Source organism: Diadema antillarum, unplaced genomic scaffold (assembly GCF_040938485.1).
Source record: "Diadema antillarum isolate AM-2024a unplaced genomic scaffold, OU_Dant_1.0 seq00001767_RagTag, whole genome shotgun sequence".
NCBI classification, from domain to species: Eukaryota; Metazoa; Echinodermata; class Echinoidea; order Diadematoida; family Diadematidae; genus Diadema; species Diadema antillarum.
In genome coordinates, this window is record NW_027272448.1 from 26122 (window position 1) to 44896 (window position 18775).

General features: G+C 38.0%; 1 protein-coding gene across 2 annotated transcripts in view; it reads left to right on the plus strand.

Annotated features, from left to right (window-relative positions):
- Positions 1-975: 975 nt before the first annotated feature.
- Positions 976-18775, plus strand: part of LOC139712165 (neural cell adhesion molecule 1-like) — a 41502-nt gene continuing 23702 nt past the window's right edge. For both annotated transcript variants that reach the window (XM_071624004.1, XM_071624005.1), the window contains exons 1-10: positions 976-1223; positions 1639-1788; positions 3295-3447; positions 3944-4141; positions 4616-5064; positions 6973-7129; positions 7901-8094; positions 8625-8718; positions 9979-10140; positions 10938-11060. In XM_071624004.1, coding sequence (XP_071480105.1) covers positions 1106-1223; positions 1639-1788; positions 3295-3447; positions 3944-4141; positions 4616-5064; positions 6973-7129; positions 7901-8094; positions 8625-8718; positions 9979-10140; positions 10938-11060 — 1798 coding nt within the window. In that variant the 5' untranslated portion in view covers positions 976-1105. The remainder of the gene's footprint in view (positions 1224-1638; positions 1789-3294; positions 3448-3943; positions 4142-4615; positions 5065-6972; positions 7130-7900; positions 8095-8624; positions 8719-9978; positions 10141-10937; positions 11061-18775) is intronic.

The window sequence follows — 18775 nt, forward strand, 5'->3', positions numbered from 1 at the left end:
ATCGTCTGTTGAGAATGAGAAGGGAGTTAAGTGGTCTTGAACACTATGGGTTTAGTGACAACTTAACTCCCTTATCAATATCATTCTCAACCGACAATATTCTAGTATGATCAACATGCTTAAAATCATTTATAATGTACCAGTCCTTAAATTAATGTGACATGTTTTGGGTTTGAAAAAAAACTTATTCTGCATGAATGATTTCATTCTAATAATTTGTAAAATATGAAATGCGCCATCTTTCTTCAAGACAATAGGCAAACACAGTGATTTGCAATTTATCTTAATATTTTTCCTTCCATTTCCCCCTATAATAATCATGTCAACTGCTTTTAGATAAAAATGGTTGTTATTCTTTTACCTGTTTGTAGTGTGCCATGTGTTATAGCATGATACGATGGGAAGTTTAAAGAAGAACTGTAAAGGGATTGGAAATGAAACTGAACTTTGTATGAGTAGAGGCCTTAATAGTATGAAAATTTCTCCATTATGTCTTGTGGAGTGATATTTTCTTGGGGGTAGACTCAAGAGTAATTTTCATACCAACAGGGATGTTTTGACTCTGTTATTCTATTACAATATCAATTCCCTAGCACTTCTTAGGCCAAATCTACAGCATTTTTTTTTTTTAGTACTCAATGATATACTTTGTAACGAAATACAGTGAAATTACACTGTATGTATTCTATGGATCTAACTTCCCACTGTATTATTACTGTGTCATGTATGGCTCTTATAGAGGTTGAGAACGTATCCTTACTTTGTACAGATATGGAGTATATTGTCTGTAGTGGGGATATGACATCAATTTGTGTTACCACTTTGGTGAAGGGTGCTCCCATGAGTCTGATGGAGAGTGGTTATATGGTAATTATTGGCTTGTTTCATTATTTATTTTTTTTTTTCGGAATGAACCCAACTTTGCCTGGTAACTGGAGTATTATGAAATTGGAAATGTTGCATGAAAGAGCATTGTTGCAGAGAGTATGCTTTTCTGTGCTCTGCAGTGGACAATCTAAATTTAACCATTTTTTGTTGCATACCCTTCCTTTTCTCCTTGATTCATGCAGTTGCAGCCTTGTCAACGTCACCACCGTTTGCACAGATGGTGTTAAATGTCGGGGACAGCTTCACTTACACATGCATAGATTCAGATGCATCAGTGGTAGCTTATCCAGTATGGAGGGACCAGAACGACAATGCCGTGCCTTCATCGTCCACCGGTAAGGGCTGACCTATAGCAGCATTCATACTCCACAGGTTACAAGGATGATTGTAATAAGAAATTACATTTTTGTGCTTCTTTTGCTGTTTAAAAAATTCAAACCCATGTTACGTTTACGTTGATTTCAGTAAGAAGGGGAAAAATCTCACAAATGATAGCAATTTCATTGTTATGTACGTCATTGGTGAATGATAAGGGCATTAAGTTGCCACCAAAGCCATTGTGTTCAAGGCAACTTTACTCCCTTTTCGCATTGTCACCCGACAATAGATAAAATGCCCTGCCTAGAAAAGTTGTTTCTTCTGTCAGGGACTTGATCCAAAAGGTTCAAGAGTGAAAGCTGTGAGGTCTTCTATACTCACCCACAAAGGCTATCGATAAATGACAGTTCTCTCTCATGTTTCATTTTGCAGGTGCCAACAGCCGAGTATCCACAACGCAGACAATGAGTGGACCCAATAAGGCAACCATGCTCCAGTTTAGCAACGTGGAGTTATCTGAGGATGGCAACTACACTTGTTATGCCAGCGGCGCCTATCTACGGAGAACCGTCATTGTCACCAGTAGGTTCCTGCTCTAGGGGTGACACAGTCCCCCTCCCATGCCCCACTCTAGCCCCCTTTGCCTTTCCCCACTTGCTGTTGTCCAATTGATTTCATACATTATGTCACCCATGACTTAGACCCCGTTTACAGTGAGTGAAAGGGCAGGCTCAGCCCAGCTCAGCCCAGCCTTCCTTTCACTGTAAACGCACAAAAGGCCAAATGCGGTACCAAAAAAAGCAGTGCATTTGGCCAAGCTCTGGAGTTAGTCTCGGCCCGGGCTCAGCCCAGGCTCGGGCTCGGCCTGGCCTTTTCTCACTGTTAGCGCAAACTGGGCAAAGTGCGGTACCAAATTGCGACGGGCACACTCCCAATAATAATCGTTTGTTTACAAGCAGAGCGCCACCAGGACAAAATATTAAAAGGTTTGAATTAAAAGCCCGGGCCCAGCCCTCCACTGTAAACGAACAGAATTGCGGGGCTGAGTACGGCAAATGATGCCGGGCTCAGCCTGGGCTCAGCCCGGGCTCGGCCCAGCCCTGCACTGTAAACGTGGTCTCAATAGTTATTATAAAATGGGTTCAAGAATGTAGCCAACTGGAAGCGCTGAAATGAGTCACGTGTGCGTGCATTATTTTCTTCAGGTATGCACTAAGAAGAGTCTCTCTTCCACCTCCCTGGCCTGACGTACGTCACAATGTTTTACACTAGCAGTGCGCACTCAATCAGTTGTTACAAGTGCGTCACGCGCTACTATACGCGCTGTCAATCCGGTAAACAACTTCTAGTTCAGGCCGCGGGCTGCCACAACAGCCGGCGGCCTTTCTTGTGCATAACAGTACGTGGCGTACGTATACTCTTATACGTACGTACAGTACTTATGTGCGGGATTTCCGAGTGCGACGTGCGTAAATGTTTGGGACGAACATCTTCGGACATCTTGACTTTTGAGCGATTGCTACATGTAGCTGACTGGTATTGACCCACAAAGGTACGTGAATAATGCTGTTAGTTTTCGACCCATTTTATAAAACAAATGATGCACAGGATTATTTCGTGGCGTTAGTGATCACTAACACACTCTATCCTGTGCATCATTAGTATAATAGCACACCAGTTTAGGAAGCACTTTTGCTGCTTTGTTAGATTTGTTGTATGCCTGAAAGAACATGGATAGAACAAAAGACTTGTAGTCAATGTTTATCAAGGAATTACAGGAGAGTTTAGTGACCTAAACTTAAAGTTGGCATTGATTGTTTGTATTTTCCGTTCAAGACAAACTTTTTTTGATGTTGATGCATGATAATGGTGAGAAATTGGTAAGCTCCAATAAGGCAGACTTGGTGTTTTACGATGTGTAATAATAATCCCAAGATAAAAGCAAGTTTCTGTCCTTGTTCCTGCTGCATTCAGTGCACAATATGAGTGTGCATAGTAGAGTTATTATAGCATTGGATGGCAAAATAAACGGAAAACTTATATAAGAGGCCACGCTCTCTCTCTCTCTCTCCTTTTCCCATCTCCTAGTTCCTCCTACCTTCCCAAACATGGCTGCCGAGTCCAGCCAGAGATTATTGGTGAATACGGAATCCACCGTACAGTGCACCGTCAACGCCAACCCTTTCCCTGCAGTGATCTGGTACTTCAATGATAACTACATCAACACTGCTGCTGAGGGATGTAAGTATGACCTTTAAATGTATACATGTATATGTACCTTTTTTATGTTGGGACTAAAAAAAAAAAATAGGTGAAAAGGATCAACCTTGTCAGTTTTTAACCTTTTTGTATTGTCTGAAAAACTATGGTCATTGTCTCATGTGGGGAAATTATTTTTCTTGCAGTTTTTGGAATGATTTTCTTTAGTCTGATGTAGAATTTCTCAGGTTTATGTGGATTTTGAGTGCCACACACAATTAATGAATAAGTGAATTCGAATAAAATCAAATGCACCGCCAGACAGAAACCAATTGTACATGTGTGAAAATGTAGTATGTTTGTTATGATAACAAAATATGTCAATGAAACTCAACTAAAAACAAGAGCAATAAAAAACAAAGAAACCAAAAACAACAAAGCATGACTTCTAATTCTAGATTTTAAAAAGTAGTGGAGATTTTGCAAATTTTTTGTTAATTCTCGTAAATTCTTTGATTGTCTCTGTGATTTCTAACAGCGAGATACCAGGCCAGAACATCAACCATTCCTGTGGCCGACCCACCACAGGCACCGAGGCCCGGCTGGGAGCATGCAGAGGTTGCAGTCCTTGTCGTGTCGGATGTGGTCACCACGGATACCGGCTCGTACCGTTGCCAGGCAACAGTCACGGCGACAGGTGCTACCAACCAGGCTACCATTGAGGTTCTTGTGCAAGGTAAAGAGTTCTCAGTTCCAGCTGCCTTCAGTATGGAGAAGAAGACCAATAACAGAACACACTCATTAAGTATATAGCACTCACCAGATTGTGGCGAAAATTGGAAAGCAATGGTGTTATGAAATCTTTTGGTTTTAAGTATGGAACACCGTACCTTCTGTCTTTCAGCATAAAACTTTTCTACTTTCATATTTACTGTAATTAAAAAGAGTAGAGTAAACACAAACAAAACAAAACAGAAACAGAATGGTGAAAGGTTTGATGGCTTTTGACCAAAAATATGATTATTATTGTGTTTTGGTAATTAGGTTGTTGTATAAGAAATGGTGCTCTATCTGTTTGTGATGTGGAATGCTTTCTCTGTTTGCAGTTGCCTTTGCAATTTGCATGAAGAGTAAGCTCAAAACAGATCACTGGTAGTGGAATAAGAAGTGGTCTGAATTTCTTATATTTTCTTCTGCACCTTGTTTGTAGTTCCTCCTGAGTGGACAGCTGAGCCCCAGAACCAGCAGGGCATCGAGGGAGACAGTATCACCATCTACTGCCACGCCTCAGGCACACCCGAACCCACCTATACATGGCTCAAGAGTGGCATGGGAGAAATCGTTGACGATGGCACCAAGTACCTGCTCACAGACACCGGTGACCTCACTGTCAACAACCTGACCCCCGACGATGATGAGGTCTACACCTGCATCGCCTCCAACGATGCCATTAACTCCACCGACACATCCATAGAGAAGTCCATCCGACTAGAGGTGCTGGTGAAGCCAACACTGAATCCCCAGAACAACCAGACCATCGCCGAGGCAACCACCTTCTCCATGCAGTGCTCCATCACTCGTACAGAGGCATCGGCTACTCTGACGTGGAGGAGGGGAGGTGTGAGGGATGAGGATGCACTCCCTACCGATGGCCAGTGGGTGAGTGTTGGGAGACCCGGCTTGTATTGTTGGGGGGAGGGGGTGATGGGGTTTGATTGGTTATATGGGAATAGGTTACCTTGCTAGGGATTGTGCCTGCATCATGGGAGGAGGGGTGTTGATTTTTGGAGGCCAGCCGCTTTTCCAGTTGAGGTCCTTCAAGTAGCACCTCTCAAAACAACTTCTTTCTAGCGGCAAGCAAGAAATCACACATATGCAAAATAGTATCATTTTAACCCTAATCAGGCTGGGCTTTTTTGGCTATGCTATATCTGGGGGGGGGGGGGGGGAATTCCCCCCCCCCCCCCTTTAGATCTCGCCTATGGAACGAGCGATCGCAGCCGAAAATCGGCACACGCGACCCCCGCGACGTATTCTATCAAAATACATGATTGCTTTCTCCGAAAAATTTTTCTTATATTTTATATTAATTAATTATTGTAATTCATGCATAAGATCTGTTTTGGGCTCTAAATCACTTATTAATGCTCCAATTAAGCTAATTTCTTTTTAAAAATGTTTCTTGTATCATTCTTCTGAGACATAGGATAAAAAAAAATCTGTATCGAAATTAATTTCTTATGTATTTTATTGTTTTTTGAATTTCTTATGTATTTCGTTGTTTTTTGACCTTTTGTTTTTGTTTGTTTTTTGGCCAAAATTTGTCACAGACATTTTTCGAAGCATTATTATGCTGAAATAAATTAATTTCGGCCATTCTAAGTGAAGATATGAATTTTTATGTGAATTAATTGAAAAAACACAATTTGCATTGGATTTGTACACAAAATCACGTTTTGGAGCAATTTTGGGGTTGACAAATTTTTTTCGAACGGGCGTCGCGTCAAAACGGTACGCGCGGGCGCAACAATTTTGGTCTCAAAAGTTGCGCAATACTTGAAAGAAAAAAGTCATGAAACATCGCGGCGGGAGCTTATCGCGTTGCGAAGATATTGCGCGAAACGTCGAGGGGGGGGGGCGGATTCCGCCCCCCCCAGCCTGATTAGGGTTAAAGGGGAGAAAATTGTGATACTATGTGATATACTCCCACCAAGACCCAGTTAAATTAGACTAATAAACAAGGTAGAAGTATCTATCAAACTTCATCCTAAATTAAGAAAGTTGTAGAAGTGTAAAGCATGTTGTCATAGAGCAGTGATACTAGGAAGAAGTGAAACATGTTTTGTGGAGGAGGGAATGACATCATAACCTGGCCAAGCTCTACAAATATTGATCACACAATAACAACAACAAAGAAATACCCAAATCTCCACCAAATGGATATAGAATCGGGAGGAATAAGTTATGTCTGTCATGGTAAACTCTTGTAGTCTTCAGATAACTTATAGCAACAGTGACTTCAAGGGGGAAAGGAGTTCTTCTTGGTTAATTGCTAATGAAAAACAATCTTTTGATGATTTATTTTTAACAATGCATTGGGAGAATTTTGAGGTTATGCATTAACACTTCTTCCCATATATGTCTTGGTATAACCATTATTACTATATATCTGGAGAAAGTAGGTGATATTTGCCTCTTCTATTTATGTCTGATTTTGACAGGACTTCTTCATTTATTTATTTTTTCATATCTATGAAAGTCATCCTGAATATGGTGTGGAATGGCATTAATTGACTATGTATTCTCAATTTTGTATGGCTTGTAAATAGTAACAAACTTTTTCTTAATCTGTGCATCAAAAGATGCCAGGAGAGAGTTAGATGAAAAGTTTGGTATGAATATATCTCAAGAAAGGACGTAGCAGAATCAGTATGATGCAGCCTGATGCACAATTTGTTACGAGCTATTCATTATGTTAGACTGAAGCAAAAAAAAATATTGTGAGACTTGTTTGTATCAATGTTTGTGAATTTTACTATGCAAACTTTTGTCCCACTTTCTACCCAGCCCCTGGACTCAAGGGTCAGTGTGGCTAGCAGTGACGAGGGGCGAGTCTTGACCCTCACACTGGACCCCACCCACTACGACCACAGCGGGGGTTGGATCTGCTATGCGGTCAGCCCTGCAGGCAATGTCCAAGTCACCCATTTCCTCTCCGTTGAGAGTAAGTCAGCACACTCTCTTTTCTCACTCATTTCCTATCAAATTTGAAACCAAAATCCGCTTGATTTCCATTAACAGAAAACGAGTCATTTTTCATTTTGACCTCTGATCCCCAAAATACATTCAACCAATCAGAACTGAAAAGTGTAATGTAGGTTTGATTGTGATGAATTAATTTTCATGATTATAATGTTTGACAATTCATGGATATTCAGTCACAGTCATATCTGCATTTACATTTGTATTTAAAGGACAAATCTATATGAGGTGCTAAATTTTCTCACTAATTTACTCACAAATTTTTTGACAACTGTAAATATTCTGGATTAAGTTAAAACAGAAGGTGTTATGACAAAAGTAGTATCAGATTTTTGACATAATCGATACAAGACTATTTGTGTTGATGGGAGATGTCATACCAAAGCAGAAAAATGTGATTGGGCCATCCAATTTTTTTGATGACTCATTAGGCCCATTAACTCACTAGAGTTATCAAGTATTGGGTCATATTGCACAAAATGTTTTATTTTTGCCATCCACTCCTGGCCAAATAGAAGCGTTTGGCTGCGAATGAAGCGCTATAAAGTCTGAGCTGTTTAATAAAGTGGACGGACAGCACAAGGAATTTGTTTTTGGGTCCACGCTCAAGTATTGAAGTGTCTGCATCACATTGCAATAATAACTCTGTGCAAACTGATAACTTAGAGTATAATGTGTAAATGGGACTGGATGTTGGAAAACTAATTCCCGGCCCTTCTCATCAATGATTCAGGTGAGCCGTTTATCGACACATCAGAGACCAGGTCACGTGTCCTGTCCTGGCCGGGTAACCCTGTCAACATGACGTGTGTGGTGAATGGTTACCCCATCCCTTCTATTAGGTGGACTCGTCTTGGTTACACCCTCAATGAGACAGACCACATCACCTTCCTCAAGGGAACCGCCCCTGGAACATCTGTTGTCATGGTAGCAAGTCTTTCCTAAGACTCCACCCACCGCTATTTTAGTTGACATTCTTGTTTGATGCTTGCGTGAATATTAGTGCTGATGGAAAAATGTGCATAAAGCCAACTTTGTCAATATGACCTTCACAGTTTTCTAACTTCTCTCCTTTTCTTTCAAAATATAATGTACTTGTAATGAAGTAGGGTGAATTTTGTATCAATTTAAATTTTATCATCTGACAAATTTGCAGCTGCCAAAAAACTGTTTAAAAATATTTTCCTGACATTCTATGGCTTTCGTGGTGACACGTCATATATGATTTAAAAGACCATCTTAAGCCAAGAGAAATTTCCTGTGAAAATAATACAGTAACCATTCATGATGTTGAAGTGACATATAGTTTGTCAACAGTTCTCATGGTATTTCTCTTCCCCTCTCTCTCTTTATTTGCTTGGGGGGATCTAAGGATCGCAACACTAGCTCTGAATTGCATGCACACTTATCCATGACCTTTTTTACATGCACATTTATCTGTGCCTTTTACCTTGCAGATTGATCCAGCTGAATCAGACTTTGGAGCCTATATGTGTAAGGCCACAAACAGCAGGGGAGATACAAACTTTCGTATCGACCTCATCGAAGGAAGTAAGTAGGAAGCCCACCGTCCATTTCTTGGCTTGGTAAAAGCTGAAATGGTGAAAACTTGAATAGTTTGTTTGCAAAAACCGATAAGTCCATATATGTAGTGACCAATATATCACTTAAAAGGTATTATTTTGTACATTATGACAGAGATCGTACTTCAAAATCTTCAAAAATGGACTTATCGGTTTTTGCAAACAAACCCTTCACTTGTTTCAACAAGGAGCAAGACACGAGATGTGCAAATTGCTGGAATACAGAAAGCAGAAAACACAAGCGAACAGAGAGCCTTTGTTCACTCTACAAATGAAAAATCAGAAATGAAATACACTACCATCAGAAATGAGGGACACTGCTTTGATTTTGTTTAAATATAAAGAAATCTCATTGAAATTCACTTACACTGACATCTACTAAGGTTAGATGCTGCATGAATGAACAGTATTTACTTTTGTTTTTCATTCTTCTTCATCTTATTTTGATTGAGCACTGACAGGGTTGCAGTGAAGGGCAAATTTCATGAACAATAGAAGAAAAAGCATGCAGCTGTAAGCTGCTATCTACATACATTTACCGCTGTTGTCACAACCCAGCACCCTTTGGAAGGAAAGAAATAGATGGAAATTAGAAGGGGTGCACATCGTTATTTTTTTTTTTTTGCAAATAGAACTTACATCTGTCAAAGTAGGTTCATCTTTCCTGCAAGGAGCATTAATGCTTCTGTCATTAGTAGAATTTGTGGTTGAGTGGCACTGTTCACACTTGTCCATGAGAAAATATTGTGTGCTCATAGTTCATATTTCCATACAGTAGTCTTTCTCAAGGTTATAGCACACTTTTTCTTTTTCTGTGATGTGTGCGTGACTTCATGACTCTCTGATGACGTAGTGTACTTAGTTATCAGTCTTTTTCAAGGTTCTGACTTTAGTCTTTCGTCTGAAGTGTGCATCTGATAATATTTTCATGTCATTATAATTAGGGTTCCCCATTGGAAAAAGAGCTATTTGGGAGAGGTTGTAACTGAGGGATACTTTCCTTTAATTGCTGTTGGTACATTTTCATGTACACATAATGTCTGTAAGCTTATGCTGCTACTCGCCAGAATGCAATGTGTGTCTCAGTAGACCTATCATTAAAGTTACTATATCTTGTGTGTACCCTACCTCCCAGATTATACCCTAGCATGGTAAAATTACAAATATTGGGGATGAAAATTTAATAGGCAGAATGTAATAAATGGAAGCATATTTCTTCTCCTTCCAGCTGTTCCCACGGAGCCAAGGAATATCAGGGTGATTGATACCAGGGCTTCAGTGGTGCGGCTAACATTTGATTACCCGGAGGATGATGGTGGGTTTGAAATCTTCCAGTACGCTGTGAAGTACAGCAGCGGGGGCCAAGAGGATATACGGTATTATGACAATGGTGAGTTTTCAGACAGTCATAGTAGTACTTGAAGAGTTTGTTTGCAAAAACCAATAAGTCCATATTTGCCAAATGGAGATATTTGCGATTAAAGGTCAAGAAAAACAAAGAGAATAATAAGAACTTTTTTGCTTCTTTTGACCATAACTTCAAAAATGTACCTTTATATGTAGTGACCAATATATAATTTAAAAGGTATTATTTTGTACTTTATGACAGAGACCGTACTTCAAAATCTTAAAAAATGGACTTATCGGTTTTTGCAAACAAACTCTTCACTTGTAGCTTTTTTTTGGCATTGTCATGAAGAGGTTCCTAAAGCATGTTTCTTTTTTCTATCTGATGTGGTCTTTGAGGATTGCTGAATACTTTTGATGATGCCAGGTGAGATTTCTTCAGGATATTGTGAAGCTTCCTCATCATGTTGGTCTTGCCTATCTTCATGTGATATTGTTTGAGTCACATTATGAAATGAACCAGATTGTCCCTTAATGGATAGTGCAGATATGATGTCATTGCATTCTGTGACCATTTATATTAATAAAAGCAGTGATTTTCTTCACCCTAAGGAGATTTTATGTGATTTCTGTAGAAAATTCTTTGTCAATAAAATGAGGGAGTTTAAAATTGTTTGTGACTGTTATAAGATACCTCAATTTTTTTATCTAGCATCTGCTAAATAATTGAAAAAAAAAAATGTAGATAATATGAAACATAAAGTGGGAGACTGTACAGTCCAACTTTTTCTTGCCCTGTTTCTAATGATGTTGCCAATTTGCCTCCCATCTTCCTTCTAGTAACTGTTGTCCTTCTGGATGGTCTATCAAGTAATACCCAGTACCTCATTGAGGTTGCTGCTATTAATGATAGAGGAACAGGTGCTTATTCTGACCCCTACCCAGTCACCACACCAACTGAGAGTGAGTATTCTTTATGCTATTATTTTCTTCATCTAAAATCCATTGTTTCCCTTTTATGGTTGTTTTTAAATGTATGACATTGTTCATTGTATTTATCTCGCCAGATAGATTCTCAGTGATAAAACATTTCAAATGACTGTATTCAGGAATAAGGTTGAACATTCTTATTTTGGGGGTTTGACTAAGGTGTTGGAAAGACCCAGTTTGTTGTTTTTTTGTGGTAGTGGCCCTTCTCTACCAGTGTATGGACACCTTACACTGCCACACCCCACCCTCTTGCATTATTTACATACTCACAAATATTAATTGACAGTTTGCAGCCTTGAATGAACTTGATACCAGATAATACTTGCATAAACTGAAGTAGTTTCTATGATGAATCAATGTTGGATATGAGATTAATACTCACTAAACTCCCAGCATTATCTAAACCCCCAGCCTGGATGTGACTTGCTAATATTAAGCACAGCATGGCTTGAAAAACAAAAATAAAAGAGCAATAAATGGAATCTAAGAGTTTGATCTCCACTTGAGAAGACAAAAGTCAAATTGTTGAGGTAAACTCCAATATTGGATCTTGATTTTACTTTGGACTGACATACAAACTTGTACCAATAAAAACTATGTCAAGCTCCAAGCTGTTACATCTTCCTCCACAAAAACAACAAATGGATAGATGAATAGATAAATTACTAGGTAGATGAATACACAAATAGATAGATAGACAGATAAATAATAAGAATAGATAGATAGATAGGTAAATAAATAAATTAATTACTCATTAAGAAAAATAAATAAATGAATATATAAATGAATTATTTGATAAATACACCAAATCAAATTCTATAAACTCAGTGTAAGATCTTTTCTGCAGCATTCCTTGGCTCTTTTTATGATGAACATATTTATTTTGTATTTATTGTTTTACTGGTTAAAGTCTCGTTACACAGAAAGCCCACTGTGATGTTGAAGTCAACAGTAACCCTAAGAATAGCATGATTTAAGTAAAAAATTAGAAAATCTGAGCAAGATTTGAGAAGCCCCTCCCTAAAACAAAATTGAGAATTTTCCAGCACTTCAATTTCAGTTTCCATAAATGTCAAATAGTTATGACCAAACATTGAGGGCACACACAACCAAATGACCCCCCCCCCCCCCCCCAAAAAAAAAAGAAAAGAAAAAGAAGAAGCATATAGAATAAGCAAGGTGTGGAGATATCTGGAGAAACTAGAAATGTTTATACATGCATGTTTTTAATATTATTCACATGAGCAGAATGTGGATATCAGGTGAATGTTTCATTTTTTGACATCAATATTTCCTGTATACGAAAAATAGTTTCTTTTCATTGTCATTCCAAGTATGGGACCATGTGGTCTGGAATGACCATCTGTTATGTGGGAACGATATATAAACTTGTCACATCAACAATATATGAAGTATCTTTATAAGCACATCTCTATACCAGTGGTATGTGTAAATGCATGAGTACCATGCTGTGGGCATCACACATGAATTGCTATACCAATCTGAGAACGTATGAGAAAGTATTGAACCATCATAGGATTTTGCTCTTTCAACATGTTCTCCTCTCTGTGCATTAGGATGTTTCTTGATTATTTATCAGTTTATTTGTTAATGTATGTATTTGTTTTTATATTTCTCTATTAATTAATAGATATATTTATTATCTTTATTTGTATTATGTCTTTTTTATATGCAGGGAATGGTAAGAGATAGGGACAAATTGAATCATACATTATCCCGTGTCACTACAGGATAAAGCCTGAATTTTTAATAAGTTATCAAACTGTGCAGTCTATGCTGTAGAATTAAAGGGATGGTACAGTATTGGTGGAGATGAGAATTGAACTTTTACATTTTTGCGAGATACCAAGAAAACACTTACGAAATAGTACAGAGCATACCATTTTTAGAGGAATTCAAAGTTTATTTGATGAAAATCGGGTTTGGAATGACTGAAACATCCAAAAACAAAGTAAAACAAAGCGATCGTAGTAAAATGTGGGTCCCACACTTTATTAGCATTACTCTGTTTTGGATATCTCAGCCATTTCAAAACCAATTTTCATCAAATAAATGTTGAATTCCTCATGGAATTACATGCTCTTTTATATTTTATTAATGGTTTCTCATTATCTTACCAAAAAGTGCTAGAAACCTGAAATTAGGTCTCAACCAAAACTAAATGATCCTTATTAAGTTTGAGTGCGTGAAATATTCATGAGCACCCAAATGCTTTGAAAATCATCCAATTATCTTCAATATGTCCTTGATCAAAATCACAATGATTGGGACCTTCCTTGTTCTTTAACAGTTTATTTGAACCTTATTGTGAACACAGAAAAATATTTTAATAGATATGACATACAAAATCTCTTCCTGATTTTTCTTTTCAATATCTTTAGACTTGTAGCATTTATTTTCAAACTCAAGTTCTATCTAGCTTTAATTTTACACAAAATATAAGAGATGCTGGTAGCAGTGTAACAATTTACATTTTTTTTCTAGCTAAAGAAAGAATTTAGCAGTGTTTTCTTGAAGGCAGAAATTTAATGAATATTGGGATGAAGAAAGTAAGTTTTCACAGGATTGATTCCCAATATGTGAGCATTTGTAACAGTTTTCTCGTTGTTTTGTTTTCCCCCCACCTTTCTCTATCTCTGTCCTACTTTCTTGTGGTCCCGTTCATTTTCCATTTCTTATTTTCTATGTCTGTTGGGCTACATGTTGGTGGTTATTCTTTTGTCCATGGTGTCAACACTTTATGTCACATGTATGCTCACATGATTGTATTGACATAACTCATTGGTGTTCATCCTCATTATTTTTTTTTCTTGTTTTCTATGTATTCCAATGAACGCAATCTCACTATTTCACTTCTCATAATCTTTTCAAATCTATGTCGCAAACTGTAATTGTAACTTGCGTTATAAATAGCTACTCCTGCACCAACCACGCAGCCCATTCCAGGCAGTGAGTGCAATGGTCCACGTCGTGACTTTTTATCAATGACGCACTAACCAAGCTTTTTTTTTTTTCCTCTTTGCAACTTAAAAGCAGTTGGGCATGTAACTGTGTGGGTTGTGCAGCAGACCTGAGCATGGCATGCTCTTAACTCAGCGGATACTAATACGCTATATCTGCATTAACCGCAGGATTTGCAGCTACTCACACATTTGAAGAATGAGCAAGTGCATGCGGGGTATGGTAGATGATCTGTTTCCATATCTATATCTGCTGTGACTGCATGGGGTGGGGGGGGGGGGGGGAAGGGGGGTTTAGAGTTAATGTGGAAGGGTGCAGTCAACATGCAGCCCACTACAAAGATTTTTTTCCCCTGGATGAGTGTCGGTCTTAAGTGTTATGATCACTTTTTGACTTTGTGATTGATGAATTCTGATCTACAAGAATTTCTGCAGGCAAATATATCAATTGAAACATCAGATAACTCAATTCTTCTCTAAACCATGCACACACTTAAGGAGAAAAAAAAATCTTCTTGAAACCCCAAGATGGATTTTTACCAAACTTGGCAGGTAGCACACAAAGGAGTACAGGATCTCAATTTGTTCAAATGGGTACCATGCTCCCCTTGTCCTAATTTTTACCAAACGTGGTCATCAGTGGGTGATAGAATATAATATTTGTACAAATGGGCAGGATTCACCACCGGAGGGGGGGGGGGGGGGGGGGGGACTAGAGCACAATGCCTGAAGTGGGATGGGGGGGGGGGGGGGGGGGGGGTGAGGGGAGAGACAGAGAAAATCCTGTAATTTAGATTAGTAACTATGTGGAAGGTGAATTTGCAATACTCAGGTGAGCACGAGAACCCTGGGTCATGTGTGGCAGCGAGATCTTGACAGGGAGCGTAGGATTTCCATAGAGCCCTACCAGTTTAATTTTATGATCAATTAGTGGTAGCAGTCTGAAGCATGAGCTATGGAGATATCCTCACAGCACATATGTGCACAGTTAGGTAGAAGAGGGGACTATTATACATTTACCAGTAGGCATGTTTGCGGGTCGTACTGTAACCTGCACAGCACACAAGGCATCAAAAGATGTATAGGTGATAGTTGTGACTCTGTGAAGACATACATGTATGTGCGGTAATTTAACACTTTGATGTTTGTGAGCTGGTATGCCAACTGTTGCCGGCGTGTGAAGGGTTAAGCACAGAACAGTATTCCATGTATCGTCATCATCATCATTCCCATCATTTTTTTTCATCATTGTAATCATCATCTTCATCATCATCATTATTGTCATCATCTTCATTTTCATTGTGGTAACATTTTCAAGAGACAGACTATCTGAAGGACAGTAAAAATGCCTTGATAAGCAGAGAGAATACTTGAGATTTTATGCTTTTTTGTTTCAAGATTAATGTGTGTTTTGAAATCAAAAGTCTTGATGCACACTCTGTGCCTGTCATTTGCAGGCAACATTGGAACATTGCTTCCAAGTGTGTTTCCTCTGCAGGAATGCAGGATAGCAACAGGCTCATCTTCTTGAAGTAGAGATGTGGGAGATGTCAAAGATGTCAATATCTTGATGTGGGGTTAACCAACACCAAATTACAAAAATTGGACTAAGTTGCAAGCATACAACATTGAGATACTACTATGCCATTTTGACAATATCCCCTGCATTCAATGACTAGCCCATGGGGAAGATAAGTTCAGAGTCAAATTCAAATTGAAATCAAAAATAAGATTCAATTTCTTGATTATGTCAGAACAGTTGTGCATGCATTATGGCTGCTGCTGTGTGTTAGTCAAAACCTCATCAATTTAAATTAGAGGTGAAGCAATTATTCAGAGATACAATCTAAACTATTACAAGCTGACGATCTGACTTCCTTACTCTTAAAAAGGCATTTGAACATTTTCCTTCAAGTCCCATTGAAACCTAGCTGTCATCATGTGTACGGGAATGCCTGTGTATTTAACACTTTACTTCTCCTTTGGGATGTATTATTTATTTTGCAAGTGCACATATCATAAAGTTGTACTTAAATTTATGACTAAAACCAGCTCCCCTGAGTTGCAGTATTCTATTAGGAATGTGTTGTGTAACAGCATTTGATGGCATCATGTTATATTGTGCAATGAATGCATGAACTGGTTCTTTTTATTTATTCTTTCTGTTTCTCCACATTTTATTTATTTTATTTGCCTCCTCATGCAACAGATCCTGGTAGGTTTAATGTTATTCAGTGCATATTACTGCGCAGTTTTAACCAACTAGCTGTTATGAGGCACTTCCCTCCCCTTTTGTCTTTCTTTTTCAGTGTCATGCAGATTTAACATCTTGCTCTTTTATTTTATTGATATACTAACAATACACATGGCAGCTTCGCAACAAGGCTAAGCCACTTGGCACTCACTCATTTATTCATTGAGTTTTTAAGATTAAGATATGAAGGGTTTGTTTGCAAAAACCGATAAGTCCATTTTTGAAGATTTTGAAGTACGATCTCTGTCATAAAGTGCAAAATAATACCTTTTAAATGATATATTGTTCACTACATAAAAAGGTATATTTTTATAGTTATGGTTAAAAGAAGCAAAAATTTTCTTATTATTCTCTTTATTTTTCTCGACCTTTAATCGCAAATATCTCCATTTGGCAAATATGGACTTATCGTTTTTTGCAAACAAACTCTTCATGTACTGGACGAATGGAGGAAGGACGTCAGTTCACCATAAGAATATTTTTGTTTTTTTATTTAATGGCACATTATTATGAGGATCCAATAGAGTCATTTATCACATTTCCCTGTGTTTGAGATACACAGGTGTAGTTAATTTCAGTATGTGAGCAGGTAAGGATGACATTAAATAGGCACAATACTTTGCTTTTGAAATCAAGTCTATAAAATGGATTGGCACAAAACAATCAACCACACATACACACACCCAGCCACATATACACATGGACAAAAGAATTATTCTGCTAGTTTGGTTTACATGTGGATTGAGTGAATATAGCAATATTAGTAGAATTAGAGAAGTTTAAGGAAAATCAGTCAGTCTGCTAGAGTTATGAATATTATGAGTTTTTATACTGCTATGGATGAGATCACTTCAGTTTGTGACATTTTAAAACATCAACAAAAAGAAAATATGTGACACTGCACCTCAAAACAAACAAAAAGTCGCCAGACATGAATTTTTACTTAAGACCATATTCTGAAAGAGCAGACTTTAAGCTTTAAAATGATGTATAACTCAAATCAAATGGACTCTCCTAACCTATCTAAATATTGGAAAGAAAACACAAACTCAGGAAAAGTGTGAACTGAGAAAAGAGGCTCTGAAGTACAGTGTCTATTCAAGCGCTTAATCTTTACCAAACCCTGCTGGCTGTGCGATGAATGGGACAAAAAACAGGAAGTAAACCACCAGAGTAACAACAATGAAGGGATTATCAGATTAAACTGAAATTAAGCGTGCCTCATTAACACATTCTGTCCATAATCAATGCCAACTTTCAAAGCAGTAGCACTATCCTTTCAAAAGTTATTAGAGTTGAAAGTGAAGAGTGTGGACAAGGTTTTTCAGAAATGAAAAAGGGATTCTAAAGACACACCTAATCACACTATTCTATCAAAAGTGTTCGAGATAAACTGCTAAAAAAACACACTTTCCCGCCTGTTTTATAATACCAAATTTTAGCATATTGTAAAAGAAGACCCGCTCTTTCAGAAAATGTGAAAAAGTCAAGTTCGGCTAGGTTGACCCATTTCACTTATTTTCAGTCCTCACGCAAAATCAGTGTGTGCGACTTTGTGTTCGTTTTGAGGTGCACGGTCACATATACTGGAATTTTACACGTCTTCATTTTTGTTGCATTCGCAATAAGCAATCAACTCGCCTCTTTCAGATAACAGAGGGAATGATATTACTCTTGTTAAATTTTGTCAGTACCAAATTGAAAGAATGTAATCTTTCCATGAAATAAGTAAATTTTGTGGAATTCTTATCATAATTTCTTTATATCTTTGTTCTGCAATGACATCACAAATTCTTAGATTTATCATCCAGTAATGGTAGCACCAAGTTTCTGAAAATTCAAAACTTTTGAAAAGATTGTTCTATGTTCCTCTAATGTCAGTGATGTGTTCTACTGGCATTGCAATATTCAATCAGTCTAGACTTGAAGCTGGGGAAATATGGGGATTTCTTTAAATGTCTTTTGTTGACTGGCAAATATCCCAAAGATATGTAATTATCAGGGAATCCACATGAAATAACCATTCAGCATTACGACTGCCCAAGGTAGCCCTTCTCGTATGATATCCCTGAACCATGTCTGTACCCCCCCCCCCCATCCCCCCCCCCCCCCCCCCCCTGCATACTGTCTTCTTCTTTTATGGAAATCTGTATATAGGTGTAGAGAGTGATTTGAAAAACTGAAGTGTATCAAAAAGTCTATGACTTTCTTATCTTATATAACTTGTAATTGGCATTCGTCAATTTTGAAAAAGAAAAAAAAATATTCATCTCCATTTGTCTGAATTCATGCAATTCTACAATTTTGCTGTTTCCCTCAGTGAAAAACAGCTTGACAAAAGCAGATTCAAGTCTCCAGGTGCCAAATGGTTGATTAATCCTTCAAAGGTCATGTTTTAAATGTAGTATTATAGATGGCTATATGCATGGCAGTATGTTATGAGTCACTGGATT